The following is a 22942-nucleotide window of genomic DNA, read 5'->3' as shown; positions in this document are numbered from 1 at the left end:
TGTGGCCTCTCCCAGGGTTGAGTCTGGGCCGCATCAGCTCTCCCAGGCCCGGCTCATTCCTTCTTTCTTCCTCTCCTCCCTCCTCTCCATCTCTTCTTCCTTTCCCCTCCCTCTCCCTTCCCCCTTCCCCCTTCCCTGTCTCCCCCTCTCGGCTCCCGCATTCCGCTTCGGCAGCCGGCCGGCGCCCCTGGCACCATGCTCCGGCTCCTCCGGTTGCTGCTGCTACTGCTGCTGCCCCCGCCGGGGTCCCCCGAGCCCCCGGGCCTGGCCCCGCTGTCCCCGGGGGCGCCCCCCCAGGCTCCCGACTTGCTCTACGCCGACGGTCTGCGCGCCTACGCGGCCGGGGCTTGGGCGCCGGCCGTGGCGCTGCTGCGGGAGGCGCTGCGGAGCCGGGCGGCGCTGGGCCGCGCGCGCCGGGACTGCGGGGCGCTCTGCGCGGCGGAGCCGGGGGCCGCGCTCCCCGCGGTGCCGCTCGACGCCCCGGGGCCGGACTCGGGGCCCGGCCGGGCGCAGGGGGCCTGGGAGCGCCTGCTGCTCCGCGCCGCGCTCCGCCGGGCCGAGTGCCTGACCCAGTGCGGGGCGCGGAGGCTGGGCCCCGGGGGCGCGGCGCGGCTCCGCGTGGGGGGCGCGCTGCGGGACGCCTTCCGCCGCCGGGAGCCCTACAACTACCTGCAGAGGGCCTACTACCAGGTGCGGGAGCCCCGCCGGACCCACGCCGCGCAGCTACTCGGAGCGCGCCGGGAGAGGGCGGAGGGCCGGCGCCCCGGACTCCGGGTGGGGCCCGGGGGGCGGTCAGCCGACGTCTCCTTTGGAGTCGGTCCCATCAAAACCGCGTCAAGTGCCCACGGGGGTCGTCGAGGGACAGCCTAAGGGAGGGGGGAACAGAGCTGGAGCGGGGCTGCATGGGATCCCAAGGCAGGGTGGAAGTAGGTCGGAGATGGAGGGAAGGGGCCTGAAACCTTAGGTCTTACTGAGACCGACGTGGGGGCAGAGTGAAGCGGAGGGGATGGGGGGACCCCGCCGCGGGACAGGAAGCATGGTGGGGGGAGAGGTGTTGAGTGTGAGCATTCGCGGGGCAGGGGCAAGGCTGAGGAGCCGAGGCCTGGCATCTGGGGGGAGGGCAGTGGACACTGCGCAGCTACCAGTCCGGTAGCTATTGCCTACGTGGCTGGGGGAGGGGGGGTGGCTGCTGGTCACACACACCTCTGCCCAGGGTCCTAGAGACCTGCGGGTTTTGCTGGTCCCTCTGGTCTCCCCCTCTTCCCCACGTCATTTAGACATCACCTGTGCCTTGTCTCCCAAACTGAGGCACACTGTTTCTAGGGGCTCTGGAGGTTGAGAGGTGGGCAGTTCTGACTGACAAATCTTCTAGAAGGTTCTGGGGTAGTTCCAGGTGTGGGAGGGGGATGCCTGTTGAGCAGGCAGAGGGTCTGACACCCCTGCCTGAGGGCACTGACTCCCCGCTCCCTCCTGCTTCTCAGCTGAAGAAGTTGGACCTGGCAGCAGCGGCAGCACACACCTTCTTTGTAGCAAACCCAACACACTTGCAGATGCGGGAGGACATGGCTAAGTACAGACGCATGTCTCGGGTGCGGCCCCAGAGCTTCCGGGACCTGGAGACACCACCACACTGGGTGAGACACTTTGGCGGAATACACCAGGCTTACTGGACTGGGACCTGTGTGGCTCAGGCCTCACAAGATCTGGGTACTGTCCTCGGTAACCCCAGATGGAAAATCCCTCTCTGGGACTTAGTTTTCTTCCTGAGGATCACTAAGGTCCCATGTTCTACCATTCTGGTCCTGAGGCCCACCCTATCTTCCCCAAGGTGAAAGTGGGACCTGAAGTCCATGCCCCCAATGAGAGCAACACCCCTTCCCATCTTTCCACCTCCCAATCTTGTTTGGCACCTTGCCTGCAGGATCCCAGGTGACTGTTCACTCCCCTCCCCGACAGGCAGCCTATGATGAGGGCCTGGAGCTACTGGGGCGCCAGGAGGCAGAGCTGGCTTTGCCCAGGCTGGAGGAGGCCCTGCAGGAGAGCCTGGCCCAGATGGAGAGCTGCCGGGCTGGCTGTGAAGGACCTGAGGAGCAGCAGAGTGAGGAAGAGGAGGAAGGGGCTGGGAGCCAGGGAGGCCTCTATGAGATCATTGCAGGTAAGGAGCTGGGGGGTTCAGGGTGCCACGGAGAGGAGCGCCACAAGCTGAACGGTTCACGTGTGTTGTCTAAAGGGCACTGGATTCGGGTCCTGCAGTGTCGGCAGCGCTGTGTGGGAGACACAGCCACGCGTCCTGGCCGCAGCTTCCCCGTCCCTGACTTCCTCCCCAGCCTGCTGAGGCAGCTGCACAAGGCCCATGCTCAGGGTCAGTTGGGGAAGATGGGGTGCTGGGGGTGACTGGGGTGGGAAAGGGGATGCGAAGGTTTGTCTCTGATGATGTCCTGAGTCCCCTCTCTCTCCATTCCTCCTGTCTATCTGGATCCCTTTGCTGGGCAGGAGGATTCTCATTGGCTCCCCTTTGCACCTCTGTGGAAAGCTCAGGAGATGGGTCACGGGGCTCCTTCTGCCCTTGCTGTTTCTCACCTTTCTTAATTCCCTCCTCTCTTCCTTCCCCATTGAACTCTGCCTATCCAGCTTAGGTGTGTTTGAGTGAGCTTTGGAAAGAAGCAAGGGATGAGCAGGTCCACCAGGGCGGGGTGGGGGCTTTGGAGTGGCTTGGCAGCGGGAGACCACCTTCTCCAGCTCTGCCTGTCTGCCTGTCTTCTCTGCCTCTGCCCACGGATTGCTGTCGTCCTCAATCCCCATGTCCCACCCCACCCTATCACTCTGTCTGTTCAGTGGGGAATCTGTCCCAAGCTATGGAAAATGTCCTGAGTGTTCTGCTCTTCTACCCGGAGGATGAGGCTGCCAAGAAGGCCCTGAATGAGTACCAGACCCAGCTGGGAGAGCCGAGACCTGGCCTCGGGCCAAGAGAGGTAGCCCCCTGCTCCATACTTACCTTGTGAGGTGACCTTAAATCAAATATACCTGAGAAGCAAACCTGGACTCTGTACCCCCTATCCAGTCACCATAGGCAACCCCAAGTCCAGCATCTGACCTACCTCCACCTCCTGCTCCCTGCTGCAGACTCTACTTTCTGGGTCCAAGTGCCAGCCCACACCCCCTTTGCCTTCACCTCCCCGCTACTTGCTCCCCCCTTATGTGCCCTCCTATGACACCTGCATGCATAGGTAATCCCCTCCCCCCCACCCCACCCCCGCCCCTTTGAGCCAAGATGCCCTGAAGTTGTTGAACCAAAAGGCACAGGGAGAGGTTTAGGAGCATGCAGGCTATCCCCTAGAACCTGGGGCTGCCATGCCCTCTTCCAGCCTTCACTTCCCTGCCTCACTCTATTCCTCATCTCACCCCTTCCTCCCTATTGCCTGCTCCACCTCAGGACATCCAGCACTTCATCCTTCGATCCCTGGGGGAGAAGAGACAGCTCTACTATGCCATGGAGCACCTGGGGGCCAGCTTCAAGGATCCGGTGAATATCTCCCCTTGTCTCCATCTGGCCCCTTAGTGCTCCCGCCTCCAGAGGAAGAGAACAATGATGCCCTACATTTGTGTCACTTCAGTTTGCAACAAGGCTTCCCATTTCCCACACCCCTGGGAAGCTTGGAGAGGAGTCCGCAGTCCCAGTTTCTGAGGGGCAGGGGCAGGTACCTATAGTAGAGGGCGACTTTGGGGTCACACAGGCCTGAGTGTTGGTCTCTTCTCTGCCATAAACAAGCTCTGGACCTTCACTTGCCTCAGCCTCAATTTCCTTACTGGTAAAATGGGCACATCACACCTATCTCATAATTACTGAAGCTGTATCATTTGCTGCACAGTAGAGAAGGCTCTGTTGCTGCTGCTTTTGTTACAGTTCTTTTTGTTGTAGTTATGAGAGGAAACTAAAGGGCAGAGGTTTGTTCATTGCTAGGACAATAACAAAAATCTTTTTCTTCACCTTCTTGGCACTATTGACATTTTTTTAAAGATTTTATTTATTTATTCATAGAGACAGATAGAGGGAGAGGCAGAGACACAGGCAGAGGAAGAAGCAGGCATCATACAGAGAGCCTGACGTATGACTCTGACTCGATCCAGGGTCTCCAGGATCACGCCCTGGGCTGCACCACCGGGGCTGCCCACTATTGACATTTTTGAAGTGTCATTCTTTGTAGGGCAGAAGAAGGGGGCTTTCCTAGGCATTGTGGGATGTTCAGCAGCTTCCCTGGCCTCTACCCAGTAGATATCAATAGCACTCTCTGAGTCAGGACAATCAAAAATGTTTCCAGGCATTGCCTAATGTCCCCTGGGGAGCAGAATCCCTGGTTGAGAACTGCTGGATCAAAGCATCGCTCCAACGCTAGTTTATTGTGTGTGTGTGTGTGTGTGTGTGTGTGTGTGTGTTAAGTAGGCTCCATATCCAACATGGGGCTGGAACTCATGATCCTAAGAGCAAGAGTCACACGCTCTACAACTGAGCCACCAGGTGCCCCTCGCAAGCTAGTTTGAATCCCAACTCTGTCACTTACTAGCTATGTGACCTGGGGCATGTTACTTTACCTGTCTGTGTCTTAGAGTCTTCAATTGCAAAATGGGCACATTCATACAATGTGTTCCATAGGACTATTGTGAACATTACATGATAAAGCTCCACGTATTCCACTTCTGTAGATAAAGCTGCTAGAATAGGAATCCCTGGGTGGCGCAGCGGTTTGGCGCCTGCCTTTGACCCAGGGCACGATCCTGGAGACCTGGGATCAAATCCCACATCGGGCTCCCGGTGCATGGAGCCTGCTTATGTCTCTGCCTCTCTCTCTCTCTCTGTGTGATGACTATCATAAATAAAGTAATTAATTTTAAAAAATCAAATCTTAAAAAAAAAAAAAAAAGCTGCTAGAATAGTGCCTAACAAATAGTGCTGTGTGAATTGTGGTAGTCTGGCCCAGTTCCCAGAGCTCCCGAGCATGAGTCCAGGGCTTCTCCCACCTCTGCCTTCCACTCTGGAAGCAGAAGGACCTTAATTTGGTAGTTGAGAGTCTAATGTCAGGGACTCAGGCTGGACTTAGTGGGTCATGGTGCTTTTCCTGACTCTCCCAGGATCCCTGGACCCCAGCAGCTGTCATCCCTGAGGTGCTCAGAGAAAAGCTCAGGTAGGTGATGCCCTGTGGTAGGAGGGGCCTGGCCTGAGCTGGAAGGTGAGGGAGGGGTCCTGGGAGGTCTGGGGAAGATGGGTCTGGACTGGCCTGCACATACGCTGAGCACATCTCTCACCCCTGAGAGAGGATCAAGAGAAGAGGCCTTGGGACCATGAGCCGCCACAGCCGAAGCCCTTGACTCACTGGAAGGGTAGGTTCCTAGGAGAGCAGGAAGCAGGAATGCAGAGAGTCTGGGGGCTGCCAGCTGCAGCTGGGCTTGCCCTCAAGGGGTGCTCAACACCCCCTTCCCTGTCCTTCCCCTGCAGATGTGCTCCTCCTGGAGGGGGTAACCCTAACCCATGACGCAAGACAGCTGAATGGGTCAGAGCGTGTGGTGTTGGACGGGCTGCTCACCCCTGCCGAGTGTGGGGTGCTACTGCAGCTGGCCAAGGTAAGCCCTGTGAGTAGGTGGCTAGTTAGGGACCTCAGGCGCAGCCCCGCCTGCCCCTGTTCTGCCCTCTCTGGTTCTCCAGCGGGCACTGCACTTGCCCCCACCTCACTGCTGTGGACAAGTCCTGTTCTTCTCAACATGGGGTTGATGGACACTCTTTACAAAGGAATTTTACTAGAAATTGATGGGAAGAACAAAACAAAAAAACCTGCAAAGGCATAAAAAAGGGTGAGTGTGCAGGTGAGGTTTCCTTGGTTAGCCAAGAGTTTAATTATCGGCTTGGCAAAAATAAATAAATAAAATAAAAAATAAAAAATAAAAAATCGGGATCCCTGGGTGGCTCAGCGGTTTGGCGCCTGCCTTTAGCCCAGGGGGCGATCCTGGAGACCCAGGATCAAATCCCACATCGGGCTCCCGGTGCATGGAGCCTGCTTCTCCCTCTGCCTATGTCTCTGCCTCTCTCTCTCTCTCTCTCTCTCTCTCTCTCTGTGACTATCATAAATTAAAAAAAAAAAAAATTATCGGCTTGGCCAGTGGCTTAGCGGACACATAGGCCTCTTTCCCCACCTGTTGCATCCCCTGCTAGTTTGGGTTGAATGATCCATATTCACCAGGTTGAGTCTGCCATTTTGGGAAGCTTCCATCTTCATTCTAGGTTAACATTCCTTCTGTATACACTTACTGAGTATCTGCTGCATACTTAGAACTACTAGGTTCCAGGGAGAGGAAACACAACATAGATGTGCATTCAGGAGCTCACATATAGAGAAGGAATCAGACATGGAGACACCTAATTAGAGCGAGTGGTTAAGTTTGCTAACAAGAAGCATGTACCCGTCCAAATAGAAGCACCAAATACCAAGGCTTATGGGGGAGCACTTGAGCTCAGTCTTTTTTTAAAAAAGAAACTATTTTATTTATTTATGTGAAAGTGAGAGAGAGAGTGCATGAGCAGTAGGGAGGGGCAGAGGGAGAAATAGACTCCTAGCTGAGCTAGGAGCTGGACTGAGGGCTCCATCCCAGGACTCAGGGATCATGACCTGAGCTGAAAGCAGACACTTTTCTTTTTTAAAGATTTATTTATTTATTTATTCATGATAGACAGAGAGAGAGAGAGGCAGAGACACAGGAGGAGGGAGAAGCAGGCTCCATGCTGGGAGCCCGACGTAGGACTCGATCCCGGGACTCCAGGATCACGCCCTGGGCCAAAGGCGGCGCTGAACCGCTGAGCCACCCGGGCTGCCCTAAAATAAAATAAAAATTTAAGAAGAAAATAAAACATTTACAGATTGGGAACAAAGACATCAAACTGTCTTTGTAGATGACATAATCATTTATGTGGGGAATCTGAAAGAATTGATCAAAAAAAACCCTCCTGGAACTAATAAGCAAGTATAGTAAGGTTTGGGGAACCTGGCTGGTGTGGTAAGCAGTTCTTGATCTTGGGGTTAGCAGGTGCTAAACCGCTGAGCCACCCAGGGATCCCATGAAAGCAGACACTTAACTGACTGAGCCACCCAGGCGCCTCTTGAGCTCAGTCTTAAGGATAAATTAAGGCAGAGAAGGGGAGGAAAGCCAGGTCATAAGGAAGGAGAATAAGGGGGTAGTCTGGCAAGTTCAGTAGAGCACAGGAGTTAAGAGCATGGGCCAGCCCCAACGGCAATTAGCTGGGTGACCTCGTGCAATGTATTTTAATGTCTCTGAGCCTTGTTCCCTCATCTGTAAAATGGGCCTAAATACAGTGGGTTCTTTTAGAGTTGTTGTGAGGACCAAGGTAGTACATGGTAAAGCTGTTGGAAGAATATAAAAAGTGCTCAGGGGCAGCCCGGGTAGCTTAGCGGTTTAGTGCTGCCTTCGGCCCAGGGTGTGATCCTGGAGACCCGGGATCGAGTCCCACGTCGGGCTCCCTGCATGGAGCCTGCCTCTCTCTGCCTGTGTCTCTGCCTCTCTGTGTGTGTGTGTGTCTCTCTCATGAATAAATAAATAAAATCTTAAAAAAAAAAAAACCTTAAAAAAAAAGTGCTCAGAATTAGCTGTCATTATGTCATCAAGATGTATGTTATCCAGAAGAGGTAACAGAGAGAAGCCAGAGGTGGAGACACAGGAGAGATGACGAAGGGCCTTCTGTACCCTGCCAAGGGGTTTGTCACTGGTGGACAGCTTATCGGAGAATATAAAGAGAGGTTAGCTTTTCTGTCCCCATGCATTAGCAGGAGCTGGGTCTGGAGTCACCATCCTCCAGAACTGGTAGATCCCTCTAGTGGAACTGTGGAGAATGCACTGGGAGATGAAAGGAAGGAGGGGAAGCTTCTGGGATGATGCAAGAGTGCCACTGCCTTAGGTTAGATCCTCGTTTCTAGGAAATGAAGAGAGGGGGACAGATGAGAACTATCTAGAAAATCAAAAATAGAGAAGTTCAGGGCAGCCTGGGTGGCTCAGCGGTTTAGCGCCGCCTTCAGCTCAGGGTGTGATCCTGGAGACTCGGGATTGAGTCCCACGTCGGGCTCCCTGCATGGAGCCTGCTTCTCCCTCTGCCTGTGTCTCTGCCTCTCTCTCTGCATCTCTCTGTGTCTCTCATGAATAAATAAATGAAATCTTAAAAAAAAAAAAAAAAAAGCTAGAGAAGTTCAGGACTAAATCTATGTGGAAGACGATGGATGAAAGGATAGAGTCAGGGATAACTCTCAAGTATCAGCCCTTCTTTCTATTCCTCCATCACACTAAATTCACTCTGGTTTCAGGACCTTTGCACTTGCTATTTCTACTGCCTGGAACATTTTTTTCTTTCACATATTCAAGCGGCTCCTTCATATCATTTGCTTTCAGTTTATTTATTTTTTTTAAAGATTTTATTTATTTATTCATGAGAGACACAGAGAGAGAGAGAGGCAGAGACATAGGCATAGAGAGAAACAGGCTCCATGCAGGGAGCCCGACGTGGGACTTGATCCCAGGTCTCCAGGATCATGCCCTGGGCCCAAGGCAGGCGCTCAACCACTGAGCCACCCAGGCACCCCTGCTTTCAATTTAAATGTCACCTCACTCAACAATTTGCTACCCCCTAACCACTGCCTGGGCACTCTCAAGGTTGTAGCCCTGTTATAATTTTCTTTATATCACTTATCACCATCTGAATTGATCTGGTTGGTTGGTTTGTTTATTTACTCAAAATATAGGGGCATTATAGGGGCACCTGGGTGGCTCTGTGGTTGAGCATCTGCCTTTGACTCAAGTCATGATCCTGGGGTCCTGGGATCGAGTCCCACATCGGGCTCCCCACAGGGAGCCTGCTTCTCCCTCTGCCTGTGTCTTTGCCTCTCTCTCTGTGTCTCTCATGAATAAATAAATATTTTAAAATAAACAAACAAACCGCATGAGAGCAGGGAACTTTTCATGTCCACGGGTGTGTCCTCAGTGCCTATAACAGTGCCTGGCATATAGGAAGTGCTCAGTACAAATTTGTCAAATGAATACATACCAGAAGGGGAGGTTAGATGGCTTGGGTGAGTATGTGGTCTCTCAGAGATGGGGTTTATATACAGGGTAACTGGGTAGTGGTGGCAAAAAGCTGCCAAAAGAATAGATGTCAGGAAAGCGACATCCAGATACCAGGAGCCCCCCGGGGAATAAGACTCAGGTAGGTGGTGGAGTAGTTGGGGCTCAGCACCAGGGTTCCCACATCCTCCAGGAGTGTGTCAAGGGTGTCAGAGAGAGGCCCCTCAGCTGATGCTGTCTCCCCACCTCGAGCTGCCCAGGACCCGGCCTTGATTATCCAACTTGCTACTCGGACCCTGGTTCTGGAAAGACTCCTCTATCCTTGGCTCATCAGAAACAAATGAGCGAGCCCTTCCTGCCCCCCCTTCTCTAACCACCCTTGCCCTCTCAGAGGCCCCTTCTCCACTGTAGGAGGCTCTTCAGAGCTCTGGGCATAACCCCCTTGGCTGGTGGAATTCCAGATCTTTATCAGAAAGTGATGATATAGACCTGAAGACAGTGGTTCTGTGGGAAGGGGCAGCAGCTCAGGGAACAGGAGTCACCAGAGGACCCTGCAGGCTGCTAGCCTCTTTTGTGGAGAGGGAGGATTGGAGGAGGGTCTTGTAGCCCTGTGGGTAGGGAGGTGGGGCATGGCCTGGGGCCTAGGGAGTGAGACTCCACAGCCAACTCTCTCCCTCCATAGGATGCCACTGAGGCTGGAGCCAGATCTGGCTATCGAGGCCGCCGCTCCCCTCACAGCCCCCATGAACGCTTCGAGGGGCTCACGGTGCTCAAGGCTGCACAGGTAAGAGGAGGCCCCCGTGCCCTGGTCTGATGCCCAGAATCAGAGGAGAGGGCACGCAGGAGGCTGGGTGCCCAGGCCTGGGCCTCTCCCATGGAGGGGTCTCCTGGGACTGAGAACACCCGAGGGCCCCCAACCACCCTTCACCACCCCCCTAGAGTTGAGGGAGGCAGGAGGGGAAGTGTTCTAAGACATCAGAACCTGGGTTATGGTCACAGAGCCAATGGGAAGGAGCAGGACAGAGCTGGCTGCTGAGACCAAAGCCGTGGGTGGAGGGCATGGAAGTAGGGCAGGGGCTGGGGCAGGGCCACCCTTCCATTGCCCCCTCCTTTCCCATCCTTTCTCTCCGGGCTTGCAGCTGGCACACGCTGGAGCCGTGGGCAGTCAGGGGGCTAAGCTGCTTCTGGAGGTGAGCGAGCGTGTGAGGACCTTGACACAGGCTTACTTCTCCCCGGAGCGGCCCTTGCATCTCTCCTTCACGCAGCTGGTGTGCCGTAGCGCCATAGAAGGTGACTGCCAGGGACCCTAGTTGTGCCTCCCCAATCTTGCGCCCCGGTCGGGCACTGGACACTCTTAGCATCCCCAGACTCTGTGGGCTCCTGACTCTCCTGCCCGGATGAGGGCCTAGCTCCTCAGCCCAGCCATGATCCCCCAAAGCTGCGGGGCGAGGATGGGTGGCAGCGGATGGGCACAGGTGCATTCACCACGTCCCTTTGCTTCCCAGGAGAGCAGGACCAGCGCATGGACCTGAGTCACCCGGTGCATGCAGACAATTGTGTCCTGGACCCTGACACGGGGGAGTGCTGGCGGGAGCCCCCAGCCTATACCTATCGGGACTACAGGTGGGCAGCACTCCCACCCCAGGGGTCAGGCAGGTGGACCTGGGCTGGGGTCTCACTGCCTGCCACTTCCTCCCTTTGCAGTGGGCTCCTCTACCTCAACGATGACTTCCACGGTGGGGACCTGTTCTTCACAGAGCCCAATGCCCTCACAGTCACAGTAAGTGGGGGTAGGGGGGTGAGGGGTGGGGGTGGGCAGGGAGCCCAGCTGTGGGCTCTGAATTCAAAATAGAAGCTTCGCAGAGGCAAATGCAGGGAAATGGGGGGTGGGGGAGCATTTACCCTTTCCTTTCCTGGTCTCCCAGCCCTCTTTACTCCTTGTTTGGGTTTTGGGGGTTCTCCTAGCAGAGGTTGATCACATCTTCCCAGGAGATCTCAAGTGGCCCCTCCAGACCCTGCCTTCAGTGTTTGCCTCACCCCCTCAAGGAGGATGGGTGAAAGCACAGGTCCCCAAGGCCCTATTCCAGGTAGAAACCAGGAGCTAGAATTGGGCAGAAGGGGAGGGGCAGTGATTTTGCATCAGGTGCTGCTCTGTCTTACCCAGATACCTCCTTCTCTGCTGACTGCCACCAGCTCCTGATAATCCAAGGCCTCCCTGAGGTGCAAAAATGTCCCCAAGATCCTTATCCCCAGTACCCAGAGTGTGGTACTGCATTCATACCCTCGGATTGCTTCACACCTGGGGTTTGAAGGGTTGGGTAGGACAAGTCAGGGCCTGGGCAGGGGGTGAGGAGGCCCCTTTTCTTTAGCTCTGATTCCTCTAGCTTCAGTCTGGCATCTGTGCTCCCCAACTTGAGGCTGACTTCCCATCCCCCCTTCCCCCCACTGCCCCATCCATGGTCCCTGAATTAAGGAGTGGGAAGTGATGGGCAGAAGAGCTGAATGCTTGTGTACCTGCCTGCCACTGGCCATAGGGAGTCAGGGCCAAGTTCTCCAAGAGCACCTGGCCATGGCGCTGAAGCTGCCCTCATCCCCTAGGCTCAGGTTCGGCCTCGCTGTGGACGGCTTGTGGCCTTCAGCTCCGGTGGGGAGAATCCCCATGGTGTGTGGGCTGTGACACGCGGGCGGCGCTGCGCCCTGGCACTGTGGCACACCTGGGCGCCTGAGCACAGGGAGCAGGTGAGGAGGCGTGGGAGGAGGAAGGGATGTCCCTCCTGGTGTGTGAAGGATGAGGGCGGTGGCTGAGATGTCCTAGGGAGGGTCCTAGGGAGGGTCCTCGGGCCCAGATGATGTAGGGGATGGGGCCAGACTCTCCTCCCTACTCCTCAGGAGTGGACAGAAGCCAAAGAGCTGCTAAAGGAGCCAGAGGAGGAAGAGGAAGAGGAGGAAGAAGAGGAAGAAATGCCCAGCAGAGACCCCTCCCCAGAACCCCCCAGCCGCAGGCTGCAGCGGGTCCAGGACAAGACTGGGAAACTGCCTCGGGTCCGAGAGGAACTATGAGGGGCTGAGCCAGCATCTTGGGGATGTGGCCACTTGGCTTGTGCAGCGCCACATTGATGCCAGGACCCCTGAGAGGCCCCCATGTGATGGGAGCAGAACAGTGAGCTCTCTGCCCCTGCACCCCTACTACCTTGGGGATCACAAGGGCTGTCCAGCCCTGGACTCAGAGGATAACTGCACAGACTAGCCTAGAGCTCACCAGGCCTGGTTGATGGACCTCCAGCCCTAGGACAGACCAAGGACACCTCCCTGGAAACAAATGGCAGGGAATATAGGGCCTGACTGTGTCATATGTGGAGATGAGAGGGAGGATAACCCTAGTGCCCTGTCCCGGCTTGTAATAAACATCTGAAGATCCCTCAGCCAGGGCCCAGTCAAGTGTATCACAGTTTCTGTGGTGTCTGCTGCAGGGAGTGGCTGTGACAGGCCTGGGAGGAGACAGGTGTCTTTGGGCCTCCCAGAGGCGGGGCCACTCAAAGCCCGTGATTTGTCAGGGAAATCTGGGCCACCTGCTCCCCACATGCAAATGGACCCAAACCCCTGACAGCTGCTCCTTGGGCCTCTAACTCTAAGCCCTGTCTTCCCTCTCTGAGCTTGGCCAAGACATATAGCAGCAGCCTGATCCCTCTGGTTCCAGCCTTCACAACCCCAGCAGGACTCTGTGAGTCATGGGGGCAAGGAATGGGCCAGACCCCAGATGGAAGCCAGGCTGAGGCTGCACCCCACTTCCCACACTCTGTCCACTCAGAGCAGAAGCAGGCCTGTCCATCCCTCTCTCTGGATCCCCTGTACCTTTCCCCACCCCCAGGATCAAACCCAGAGGCAGCTGGTTGGGGTTTGCTGAGAATAAGGATTATCCAGATCAGTCCCTTCTAATCTCAGCTCCTGCCTGCACCCTGCCCATATTTGCCAGAACCCCTTTTTTCCACAACCCTGAGCTTAGAGACAAAATCTTGGGGATTGATAATGGGCCACCTCTCTCCCTCATATTCTGGCTCCTGGACCAGTTGCTAGGCAGGTCCTGACTGCCACAATCATCAGCACTGGTGGGAGATAGGGCCTGGGGTGGGGGGTGGTGGCATTGGAGCTGTGGTTGCTTCTGCTTCTCTGTACTCCTCCCAAACCCCAACCTTTAATCCTCACAGCTTTGCTCTAATCCCATGGGGCCTGATGCTCTTATCTCTGCCTACAGGGAGACTGCTCAGGGAAGCGCCCCTTCGACCCCTCTTCCCCCCAGGCCTTGTGGGGGGGCTGCTCCTATCACCCCACACTCTTGCTCCCACTTAACCGCCCCTCTGGTCCCCTGGGCTGGGCCCAAGGCTCTCTGGAAGCCACACACCTCCCTTCCTGCCCTCTCCCCACACTGTTGCCAGCTGATTTCATTTGCCTGACATTGTCCTCATTGGCCCTACCTTCTCTGTCAGTGCTCCCCCCAACCCCCCCAGAGTTGGGGCCAGGCCAGGCCAGCTCCTCTGGCAGCAGAGCTGGGGCAGGTGACGGGTTGGCGTAGCAGCTGAGGGAGTGAAGAGGCGCCTGGGAACTGGAGCTGGAAACCCAGGAGAGGTGCAGTCAGAGTCCAAGTAAGAGGGAGCTGGCATGGCGCTGCTGGTCGGGCCCGGGGTCTGAGGGGAGGGCTCAGGCAAGGCCGGGCTTGACTGCACACCAGACTCCAAACGTGGAGGGGCTAGTGGGGAGCTGGTGTAAGCCACCCAGCCATTTCTTTATTTCTTGGAGTGGGCTCCAGCCCTTGAGTCTGGTGTGGGTGTGAGATACAGAAACTTGACCTGGTGGGGACCCCTTACACCTACCCCATGTTCCTGACAGGAGCCAGAGCTACACCTCAACCTATCAGCCATGGGGGAGATGGAGCAGCTACGGCAGGAAGCAGAGCAGCTCAAGAAGCAGATTGCAGTAACTCCAGAACCCTCCCACCAGGGGACCCCAGAAAACATGGAACTGGGACACGAGGGAGTGTAGACTTGGGGGGTGGGTCGGGGGCTGGATTCATTCTTGAGTGACACCTTAGCGACCCCTGACCTGGCAGTGACAGAGAGTTTCTGAACTTGGATCTCATCTTGGAGATGCCCCCCAAACCCTAGAGCCCCAAGCCCACCTACCTCAGGGGCCCATGCATCCACCCTCCTCGCTTTGCCCTTCTGCCCCCCCCTGATGTCTGCTTTCCCCCAGGATGCCAGGAAAGCCTGTGCTGACATTACTCTGGCAGAGGTGAGACCTCCTGTCCCCCTAAGGTAGGGCCAGAGGGGAGCGGAGGGGAGGGGAGCCTGGTGCCCAAGCTCTAGTACAGCATGTTCTGGGAATGAGGAACGGCATTAATTAATTCATTCAACAAACATTTAGTGAGCTCTGCTCTGGGGCAGGCATCTTATTGGAAGCTAAGTATACAGATGCTGTCTCTGACCTCAACCATAAAACAAGAACGATTACACCCCCTCACAGGGTGGCAAGGATGAAGAGAGGGACAGCACTTTGTAAGCCATAAAGCCCTTCTGGAGCAGTTGCTAGTTTTCTAATAGCATACTTCATCAATTCTAAGGTCATGTCTTTTCACATTTTGACATCTCTGAGATCAAGATGCATCCAAAAATAGATGATGCCTTACGATTATAATTGGCAACATTTTTTTTTCTTTCTCAGTGATATCTGAAAGCGTGGTGCTTCATAGAGTTGGTGGAATCTTATGTTGGATTTAAATATGTTAATAGTAGGAGTGAACATTGACTGAACACTTGCCGTGAACCAAATGTTGGGCTAAATTGCCTCAGGACATAATTTCATTCAATTTTCACAACAGCCACATAAGTTGATGCTATCAACCTCATTTTAGAGATGAGGAAACAGGCTCAGAGAGGGTAAGCAACTTGCGTAGGAGAACAAAGCAAATGCATGACAAGTCAAGGCCATTGATGTGAGCCCCAGCCAAAATCTAGAGGCTGGATAGAGTTTAAGGGACATAGGACCACAAATTTCAGGAGGTGCAGTTCAGAGTCATGGGGCTCCCCAACAGTACTGCAGTGTTGTGAGGGACCCTAGTGGCCTAGGATGCAAATGTGTGCATCTATCTCTTCCTAAGCCAATGTTTCGTGAATTCACACTGGCGGCTTGAAATTGGTCAAGGTGGGAATATTTCCGTGATGGAAATCACTCTCCCGCACCCACCTCCTCCCCTACCCCATACCAGAGAGATGCTTGTTAAACACTTAGCAACATGCCACTGGCCATGCATAATCTCTCCCACATTGGTTTATGCCACTCCAGGGCAGGGGCTTAGTTCTCTAATGCTGGGGGTCTGATCCAGAGCCTGGCACAGAACAGAAACTTGTCCAAATCAGTGGCTGTGACACTGACATCTAGGCATGTACCCTACCCAGCCTGATTTCTAGTGCCCTCTTTTCTGCAGCTGGTGTCAGGCCTAGAGGTTGTAGGAAGAGTCCAGATGCGGACACGGCGGACGTTAAGGGGACACCTAGCCAAGATCTATGCCATGCACTGGGCCACCGATTCCAAGTGAGGCTTGAGGGGTACCTGGTGGGGGAGGCAGGAGGCAAGAAAGAGAGGCTTGAGTGATGTGGGGTGCCTTCTCCCCAGGCTGCTGGTAAGTGCCTCGCAAGATGGGAAGCTGATCGTGTGGGACACCTATACCACCAATAAGGTACCTGTCTCCCCACCCCTCTACCCGCCTGTCCTTCCTTGGGGGCATTGTGCTTCTCCTCCTCTGCCCTCCCCATCTGGGAACTCAGCTCAGGTTCAGCTTATGCCTACCCTCCTGCAGGTGCATGCTATCCCACTGCGCTCCTCTTGGGTCATGACCTGTGCCTATGCACCATCAGGGAACTTTGTAGCATGTGGGGGGCTGGACAACATGTGCTCCATCTACAGCCTCAAATCCCGTGAGGGTAATGTCAAGGTCAGCCGGGAGCTGTCTGCTCACACAGGTGAGTGATGGACCCTCTCTTCCTGTCCCTGTTTGGAGAGGCCCAGGGAAAGGTGCAGCACTCTGGTGTGGTGCGGCAGCCAGGGCACTCTCCTTACCCCAACCCCCCCAGGATATCTCTCCTGCTGCCGCTTCCTGGATGACAACAACATTGTGACCAGCTCTGGGGACACCACTTGGTAAGGACTGAATACTGTGGGGGTCCCGTAGGGGCCAGGGCTTGAGGCGTGGCTCTGTCCTGGCCTTTCCATCACAGTGACAGCATTCTCTCCTCCTGGCAGTGCTCTGTGGGATATCGAGACTGGGCAGCAAAAGACGGTGTTTGTGGGACACACGGGGGATTGCATGAGTCTGGCTGTGTCTCCTGACTTCAAACTCTTCATTTCGGGGGCCTGTGACGCCAGCGCCAAGCTCTGGGATGTGAGGGAGGGGACCTGCCGGCAGACTTTCACTGGCCATGAGTCCGACATCAATGCTATCTGTGTGAGCCCCCCCACTGCGCCCCAACTCCCCGCCCCCATCCAGCTCCCTCCCCCTTTCCTTTTTAACTTTCCTGTTTGGGATAATTTCACCTTAGAGAAAAGTTGAGAAAGTAACCAAAAGAGCTCCCATCTACCCTTCATCCATATTCACTGCTAGCATTTTACCACACCTGCTGTATCATTCTCTGTAGATGGAGGGAGGGATGGATGGATGGAAAGAAGGACACATACACCTAGATGTGGATATAGATATCTTTTGTTATTATTTTTTCTTCCCTGGAGAATAAGTTGCAGATGTTAGTCCCCTATGTCATCATGATGAGACTCAGGTCATGCATTTGCACTTGGCCCTGAGATATACTCTGTTCCAGCCTGGAGCCTAGAGTCTGGGAGAGCCTCTGCCCTTCTAGCCATGTGACCCTGGGCAAGCTGCCCATCCTCCCGGAGCCTCGTGCTCTCATGGGCAATGTGGAAATAATGCCTGCCTGCTGTGCTGTAGTGAGGGGCAAGTGAAGGGTGTAGGGGAGCCACTGGCATGCAGCTGGCGTGGCATAAATGTCAGCGGTGAAGAGTGCTAGGGAAGGGAAAGGCAGAGAGGCTGAGGGAAAGAGCTTGCTCTGGTGCCACCCAGGCAGGAGCCAGAGAGAGGAAGCGAGCAGAGTTATCCAGGGCGGAGTCCTGACTCCCTTTGCCACCTATACCCTCAGTTTTTCCCCAACGGAGAGGCCATCTGCACAGGCTCGGACGATGCCTCCTGCCGCCTGTTTGACCTGCGGGCTGACCAGGAGCTGACTGCCTACTCCCACGAGAGCATCATCTGTGGCATCACATCTGTGGCCTTCTCCCTCAGCGGCCGCCTGCTCTTTGCAGGCTACGACGACTTCAATTGCAACATCTGGGACTCCATGAAGGGCGAGCGAGTGGGTAAGGGCCAGCCCCCCTGCTGCCACCTCAGCTGCAAGCTCCCTTTCTGGGGGACTCTACCGTTTCCTAATTACTGGATGACTCTGAGCTCTACTCCTACAATCCAGTACCTCTTGGTCCCCAACCTAGGACCATCTTCTTTAGAGGGTCTTCTCTACCGCCCAGGGCCCTAAAGCTCTAGCTGCTTCCTGCCAAAGGAGCTCCTGTGACACCAGAGACCTATAGACTAGAAATGTCCAGTTATGTCTGGATCTCCAAGGCCTCTATAGTTTCAGGGGCATCTCAGGCAACTGCAATAAGCAGAATCAAGATCTTGTCTGGAGCGATCTGGGGGCCCTGACCCTGACCTAGGAGCTTGCTTCTCTAGGACCACTCTGGTCTGAAGCGGAATCACATAGTGTGGCTTCTCTTAGCAGAGGCCAGGTGCTGAGCAAAAATAACACTGGCCTGAGAGTCAGAAGCCAAATCTGAATTCTGTTGCTTAGGAGCTGAGGGCCCTCAGGCAAGTCACTCCTCTCTGGGCCTCGCAGTCTCTTCATTTGGAAACTCAGGCATGAGACTAAAGAGCTACCTCCCCACTTTCCAGTGCTCACCAAGATGCCCCTTCTTTTTTCTTTTCTTTTTTTTTTTTTTTTTTTTACTTTTTTAAAGACTTTTTTATTATTTATTTGAGAGAAAGAAAGAGCATAAGCAGGGGGAGCGGCAGAGGGGGAGGGAGAAGCAGACTACCTGCTGAGTAGGGAGCCTGGTGTGGGACTCGATTCCAGAACCCTGAGATCATGACCTGAGCCCAAGGCAGATGCTTAACCAACTAAACCACCCAGGCACCTCACTCCTTGCTTTTTCCATAGCACAAGTCAATGCCAACTTTTCCTATCCCTCCGCACTACCCCCCCAACCCCCCACCGACTTCCTTACAGATTGGCCATAAGAGAAACCCTGCCCCTTAGGATAATCCTCTTTCAGTCCCTGCCAAGGCTGAGAGTCCAAGGCCATCTAATGGTAGATTCCTGCATCTGCACATGTGCTCTCTGCCAAAGCAGCACAGGGCAAACAGGCTGACTCCTCTCCCTCTTCCTCAGGCATCCTCTCTGGCCATGACAACAGAGTCAGCTGCCTAGGGGTCACAGCTGATGGGATGGCTGTGGCCACTGGCTCCTGGGACAGCTTCCTCAAAGTCTGGAACTAAGGAGGCTGGACGAGGGGAGGTAAAAGGCCATGAAGACACTCAGCTACCCCCTCCCCTCCCCTGCCCAATTTTTCTTCTGAGGTTTCTTTATATATTTTTTTTTTCTATACCCCAGCTGCCATTCCCACCCAGCTTTGTCCTTTGAGGGCAGTGGGGAAAATGGGGAGTATGCCTTTGGGAGACAGCATCAGGGACACAGGGCAAAGAAATGCTCCATCTCCTCCCATGGCCTCCCCTCTCCATGGTCCTGCAGCTTCTCCCTTAATGAGCAAGGACAACTGATCCCTCCCCAGCCCTTGGCAGGCCTAGCAGGCTTCCAGTCTGAGGCCCCAGGCCCTAGAATTCCTCCCCGGAGCCACTAACTTTGTCCAGACCTGGGTAGCAGAGGTGTCAGCTTTGTGACTATGGCTCTGGCATCACTAGGATCCTGGCCCCCTTCCTCATGATTTTTCTTCTCTCCCTTTATTTCCCTCCTAAAGGACCTAAAGGACAATAAAGTGTAGCGCCCTACTATGTCTGTGATGTTTGGCTTCTGCTCCACTTCGGTTCCAAGAAGACACAGGACTAACCTAAGTAATAAAGTATTACAGGCGCAGTTGATAAAGGCTGCGTACCAAACAGCCTGTGAGCAGAAAGTTTGGGTGGAGGCAGAAGCCCAAGCCTCATGGAGGCCTGAGATGGGTCAGGAGGAGGTGTTCACCAGGGGGCCAGGAGAGCGTATGCCTAACAGTTCACTACAACCGGCCCATGCTGTGTATGTGTGTGTACGTTTAAGAAGGTTATGTTGAGAAGGAATCAGATTACAGGAGACCTTGAATACCAGCGGAGACTTTATCCTAAGGGCAGCAAGAGAACCACTGAAGAGTTCTGAGCAGAGTAGTCACATGGTCAGTTGTGCTTCTCAGAACTTAGCTGCAGTGTAGGTTGATGAAATTGTAGAAAGGGAGGCTGTAGGGAAACAAGGTAGGAGGGCAAAAAATCAAGAGCAGTAGGACAGGGAGGCAAGGAAAGGGTTGGGAAAGAGATGAAAGACATAGAAACACCAGGATTTAGTGCCAAGTGCTAGGGTATGGGGTATTAGGAGGGAGGCATTCAAGATAATGGTCAAGGTTTAGGTTTGAGCAACTGGGTGGATAAGGCCAGTATTCCCAGGGATAGAGAATAGGGAATGAGGAATAACCTTGGGGAGTGGGGGGAGCACAAATTCAACCTTAGACAAACTGACTCTATTGTGCCTATGGGGCAGTTGGATAAAGGTCAGGGCTAGTTGGAAAGACCTGAAGTTACCAGAATATACGCAGGGGATAGCTACAGCCCTAGAAGTGAACACCTAGGGATAGCAACAGGAAAAGGCCAAGGACGGAGCTCTGGGGCACACCAGGACTTAAGCGAAGTGTGTGAAAGTGGCTTGGACGTCAGGGAACCCAAGTTTCCCTGGCTGCTTTTCTATATACAGAAAGGTTTAGGTGTAACACTTAAAAACATCATTTAAAACCACTTTCTTTAATATACAAGAAACACATGAGACACAAAGATAGCCCAAGAAAGTGCTCAGTCCCCAAGCTGTGAGTTCAGGGGGGGTCGAGCCTTTCCCGTCTTCCAGGGAAAGATGGGGTTGAAGGGATGCTACGTCACCAGGCCCCTGGTGAGCCCAGCACTAGGGCCACGCACCTAGTTCTCCACCAAGTTTGGAAAGTGCTGATTCTCCTTGTCCTGGTCCTGGTCCTGCTCCCACACTCGGCCTCCAGTTTTCAGAAGTCGTCCAGATCCCAGAGAGGCCCCTTCCTTTAGTTCCCTAGGATTTTCACTCAGGGGAGAAGGCCACTTACCCTGCCAAAAGCAGTGTGTGAGTTGGAGCAGGGAGGGATGTTGTTCAGGAGATGGAAGATTGGGTAAAAGGCCTCCCTCCCTCTACCCTGGATTTCTTAGTAATAGTTTGCGCACTCTCTCCCTTTACCTGCCGTGGTGGTAGAGTTCCAGGGGAGTTGTCATCTTGTAGGATGGTGAGGGGAGATCTCCCTAGTGCCTTGCCATTTGTTTTCCGTCTATTGTGCTTAGAACCTAGGGTGGGTCAGGAGTTAAAGCCAAAAGCCAAAATTAGGGGCTTACAGTTTATTCCCCCTCTACTCATGCATGGACATTATCCTGATTTCTCTTCCCTCTACCTTGCCCTTAGATCCTGTACCTGAAGATCGGGGAGTCTCAGGGTCTCTCAAGGGCTTGTCCGAGCCCTGGCTGGCTATGGGGGTTTCTGAGGGCTGTCCTGCTTCCTCCTTGGGAAAAACCTGCTTGGAGGGGAGGTCAGTCTGGCTCCAGGGTGGCATCTGGTCCTCAAGGGAAAATTGAGTGCCCAGAGGCAAGTCCAATTCAGAAGATGAAGTTGCCTCTAGGGGCAAAACAGGCTCTGGGGGAAGATTCGACTTGGGGGCTTCGGTCTCAAATACTTCACTCAGCTGTTTCACCAGTGGGCTTGGGGGCTCTAGAGGGGAGAAGTAAAGTGAAATAGTGACCCTATGATACAAATAACTCAAAAAGGAGGAAAAGGTACAGGAACTATAGGATTCATGCTCTGGTGGGTGAGGGATTGGGACGAGAGAAATCAAGGTAAGAGGGAGAAATGTTGAGAGAAGAGCAAGATTGGTTCATCATTGGCCCAACCCAAGGATGCTAGGTGACAACCCTACCACAATTCCTTGGACCCCACCACTTACCTCCGCTGCTGGTCTTCATAGGTGTCCGTGCAATACCAAGGGTAGGAGAGCGGGGATCTGAGTCTTGGGCCTGATTAGGATCCTCCTGCTGCTCGCCTGCTGGTAGGTTTACCTGTGGAGAGCTCTCCACCTGGCAGAACCAAAAGCTAAAACAAGTCTGGACCCTGATTCTTTCTCCTTCCCAGGACTCTAGGCCCAGGATGATATTCCAGAGAGGCACTGCCAAGGCCATTAGGCATTCAGCCTACCCCATCCGAATTAAGAGAGTAGAAAATAAGGCCCCAGGTTAGGAGGAGGAGGGCGCAAGGGATTTCTCAGAATCAGGGTCAGCAGAGGCCCAAGAATCCCGACTCTGCCTTCCCAACCCGGCCCAGAGTACCTGGATGGGAGTGCGAAGGATGCCGGCGCTAGGTGAACGGGGGTCCGCCACTCTGGCCAGAAGCTTGTTGTGCGGCGGGGGCCGCGCCGGAGTGACTGGGGCGCTCTTGGCTGAGCCCATCTCAACCAGGAGGAATAAGGTGGGGCAGGGCCCTGCCCGGGGCGAGGAGGGGATGCCTGTGACAAATGACTCAGATCTCAGCCATTCCCGCGACCACGTCCGACCTCTGACTCTAGACCACTCGGTCTTCCCGGTTCCCCGCCCAGGAGCCTCCGGGCCGCTGGGCCAGAGGCCTCTGTGTAGATAGATGATGGCTGGTGCAGATGCCAAGCCGGCTCTTTCCGGCCTGCCGGGCCCTCTTAAAGACTCCTTAATTTATTCAAATCACTCACCGGGCCCCGATTCCTCTTTTGGGAGCACAAGAACTGGAGCCTCAACTCCCGACGCCGAGTTTCAAACCTCCCGCCACGCCCCCTGCCTTGATTCCATTGGTGGAGCCGCCGCAGGCTCCTACAGGCCCGTGTGTGAGACCCGCCTCCAGCGCAGGGAGTCATTGGGCCCGGACGACGTCAATCATGAGGCCGTGGGGGGGCCAATGAGCGGCGGCTCGGCCTGCCGGGGCGGACGCCTCCCGGAGCAGGGGACTTTTGTTCCGCAGCGAGTCGCGAGTTGTCCGTCCTGAGACTTTGAGGAGTGCCAGTCTTCGCTTCAGTTTCAAAACCAAATGATTTTATTAAAAAAAAAATTCTGAATTTTTAAGCTCTTTTGTACAGGTTCAGCTGGAGAGGTAGTTGAGGGTTTTTCTGAGGTGAGAGAGGCGGTAACCCTTATTGGTTGGCAGCATTATCAGTCACTCTTCACCAGCCCTCTCAGACTCCGCCTCATTGGGCAGCCCCTTTTCAAATATCAAGAAATACAACTGTCCTTCTATTTTCCGATTCGGCAGGGCCCAGGAAAGTTTCTGGGACTGATTGGTTTAAACAACCGTCTGTTTCTGCTCTTTGATAGAAGACACGGGAAGGGGGCCGTCGGGGTCCCAGAGTCCGAGCATCCAAAACTCCGGGACCCACCTCGCTGCTCTACATGCGCTCTGCCCTAGGAGAGTGGGATTGGTTCTTTCGACCATCGGTTGCG

The 22942-nt window shown here is 54.7% G+C and overlaps 3 protein-coding genes across 4 annotated transcripts; 2 read left to right on the top strand and 1 right to left on the bottom strand.

The window, feature by feature from the left end:
* The first annotated feature begins 134 nt into the window (after positions 1-134).
* Positions 135-12549, top strand: P3H3 (prolyl 3-hydroxylase 3). Its single transcript, XM_072766109.1, has 15 exons — positions 135-690; positions 1482-1634; positions 1957-2155; positions 2231-2362; positions 2836-2972; positions 3434-3523; positions 5128-5180; positions 5309-5376; positions 5492-5616; positions 9794-9895; positions 10251-10401; positions 10617-10734; positions 10816-10891; positions 11710-11850; positions 12001-12549. Exons 1-15 carry the CDS (start codon positions 196-198, stop codon positions 12169-12171), a joined length of 2211 nt encoding a protein of 736 aa, XP_072622210.1. The 5' UTR covers positions 135-195; the 3' UTR covers positions 12172-12549.
* A 414-nt stretch (positions 12550-12963) lies between these two features.
* On the top strand, positions 12964-19229 carry GNB3 (G protein subunit beta 3). Its single transcript, XM_025995305.2, has 10 exons — positions 12964-13751; positions 13996-14082; positions 14359-14397; positions 15590-15696; positions 15778-15841; positions 15962-16124; positions 16236-16302; positions 16405-16606; positions 17313-17529; positions 18612-19229. Exons 2-10 carry the CDS (start codon positions 14026-14028, stop codon positions 18716-18718), a joined length of 1023 nt encoding a protein of 340 aa, XP_025851090.1. The 5' UTR covers positions 12964-13751; positions 13996-14025; the 3' UTR covers positions 18719-19229.
* Positions 19230-19530: 301 nt separating this feature from the next.
* On the bottom strand, positions 19531-22904 carry CDCA3 (cell division cycle associated 3). Of its 2 annotated transcripts, none has more exons than XM_025995309.2 (6): positions 21809-22147; positions 21430-21559; positions 20904-21197; positions 20676-20779; positions 20390-20548; positions 19531-19666 (listed from the first exon to the last, which is right to left on the bottom strand). In XM_025995309.2, exons 1-5 carry the CDS (start codon positions 21926-21928, stop codon positions 20390-20392), a joined length of 807 nt encoding a protein of 268 aa, XP_025851094.1. In that variant the 5' UTR covers positions 21929-22147; the 3' UTR covers positions 19531-19666. The 2 variants fall into 2 exon arrangements, with proteins under 2 accessions (XP_025851094.1, XP_072622211.1); XM_072766110.1 differs by lacking the exon at positions 19531-19666 and adding an exon at positions 22201-22904 and having other exon boundaries at positions 20203-20548; positions 21809-21984.
* Positions 22905-22942: the final 38 nt, after the last annotated feature.

This window comes from Vulpes vulpes, chromosome 8 (genome assembly GCF_048418805.1).
Source record: "Vulpes vulpes isolate BD-2025 chromosome 8, VulVul3, whole genome shotgun sequence".
Lineage (NCBI taxonomy): Eukaryota > Metazoa > Chordata > Mammalia > Carnivora > Canidae > Vulpes > Vulpes vulpes.
The sequence above is the reverse complement of the archived record's forward strand: the minus strand, read 5'-3'. Positions and strand labels throughout refer to the sequence as shown.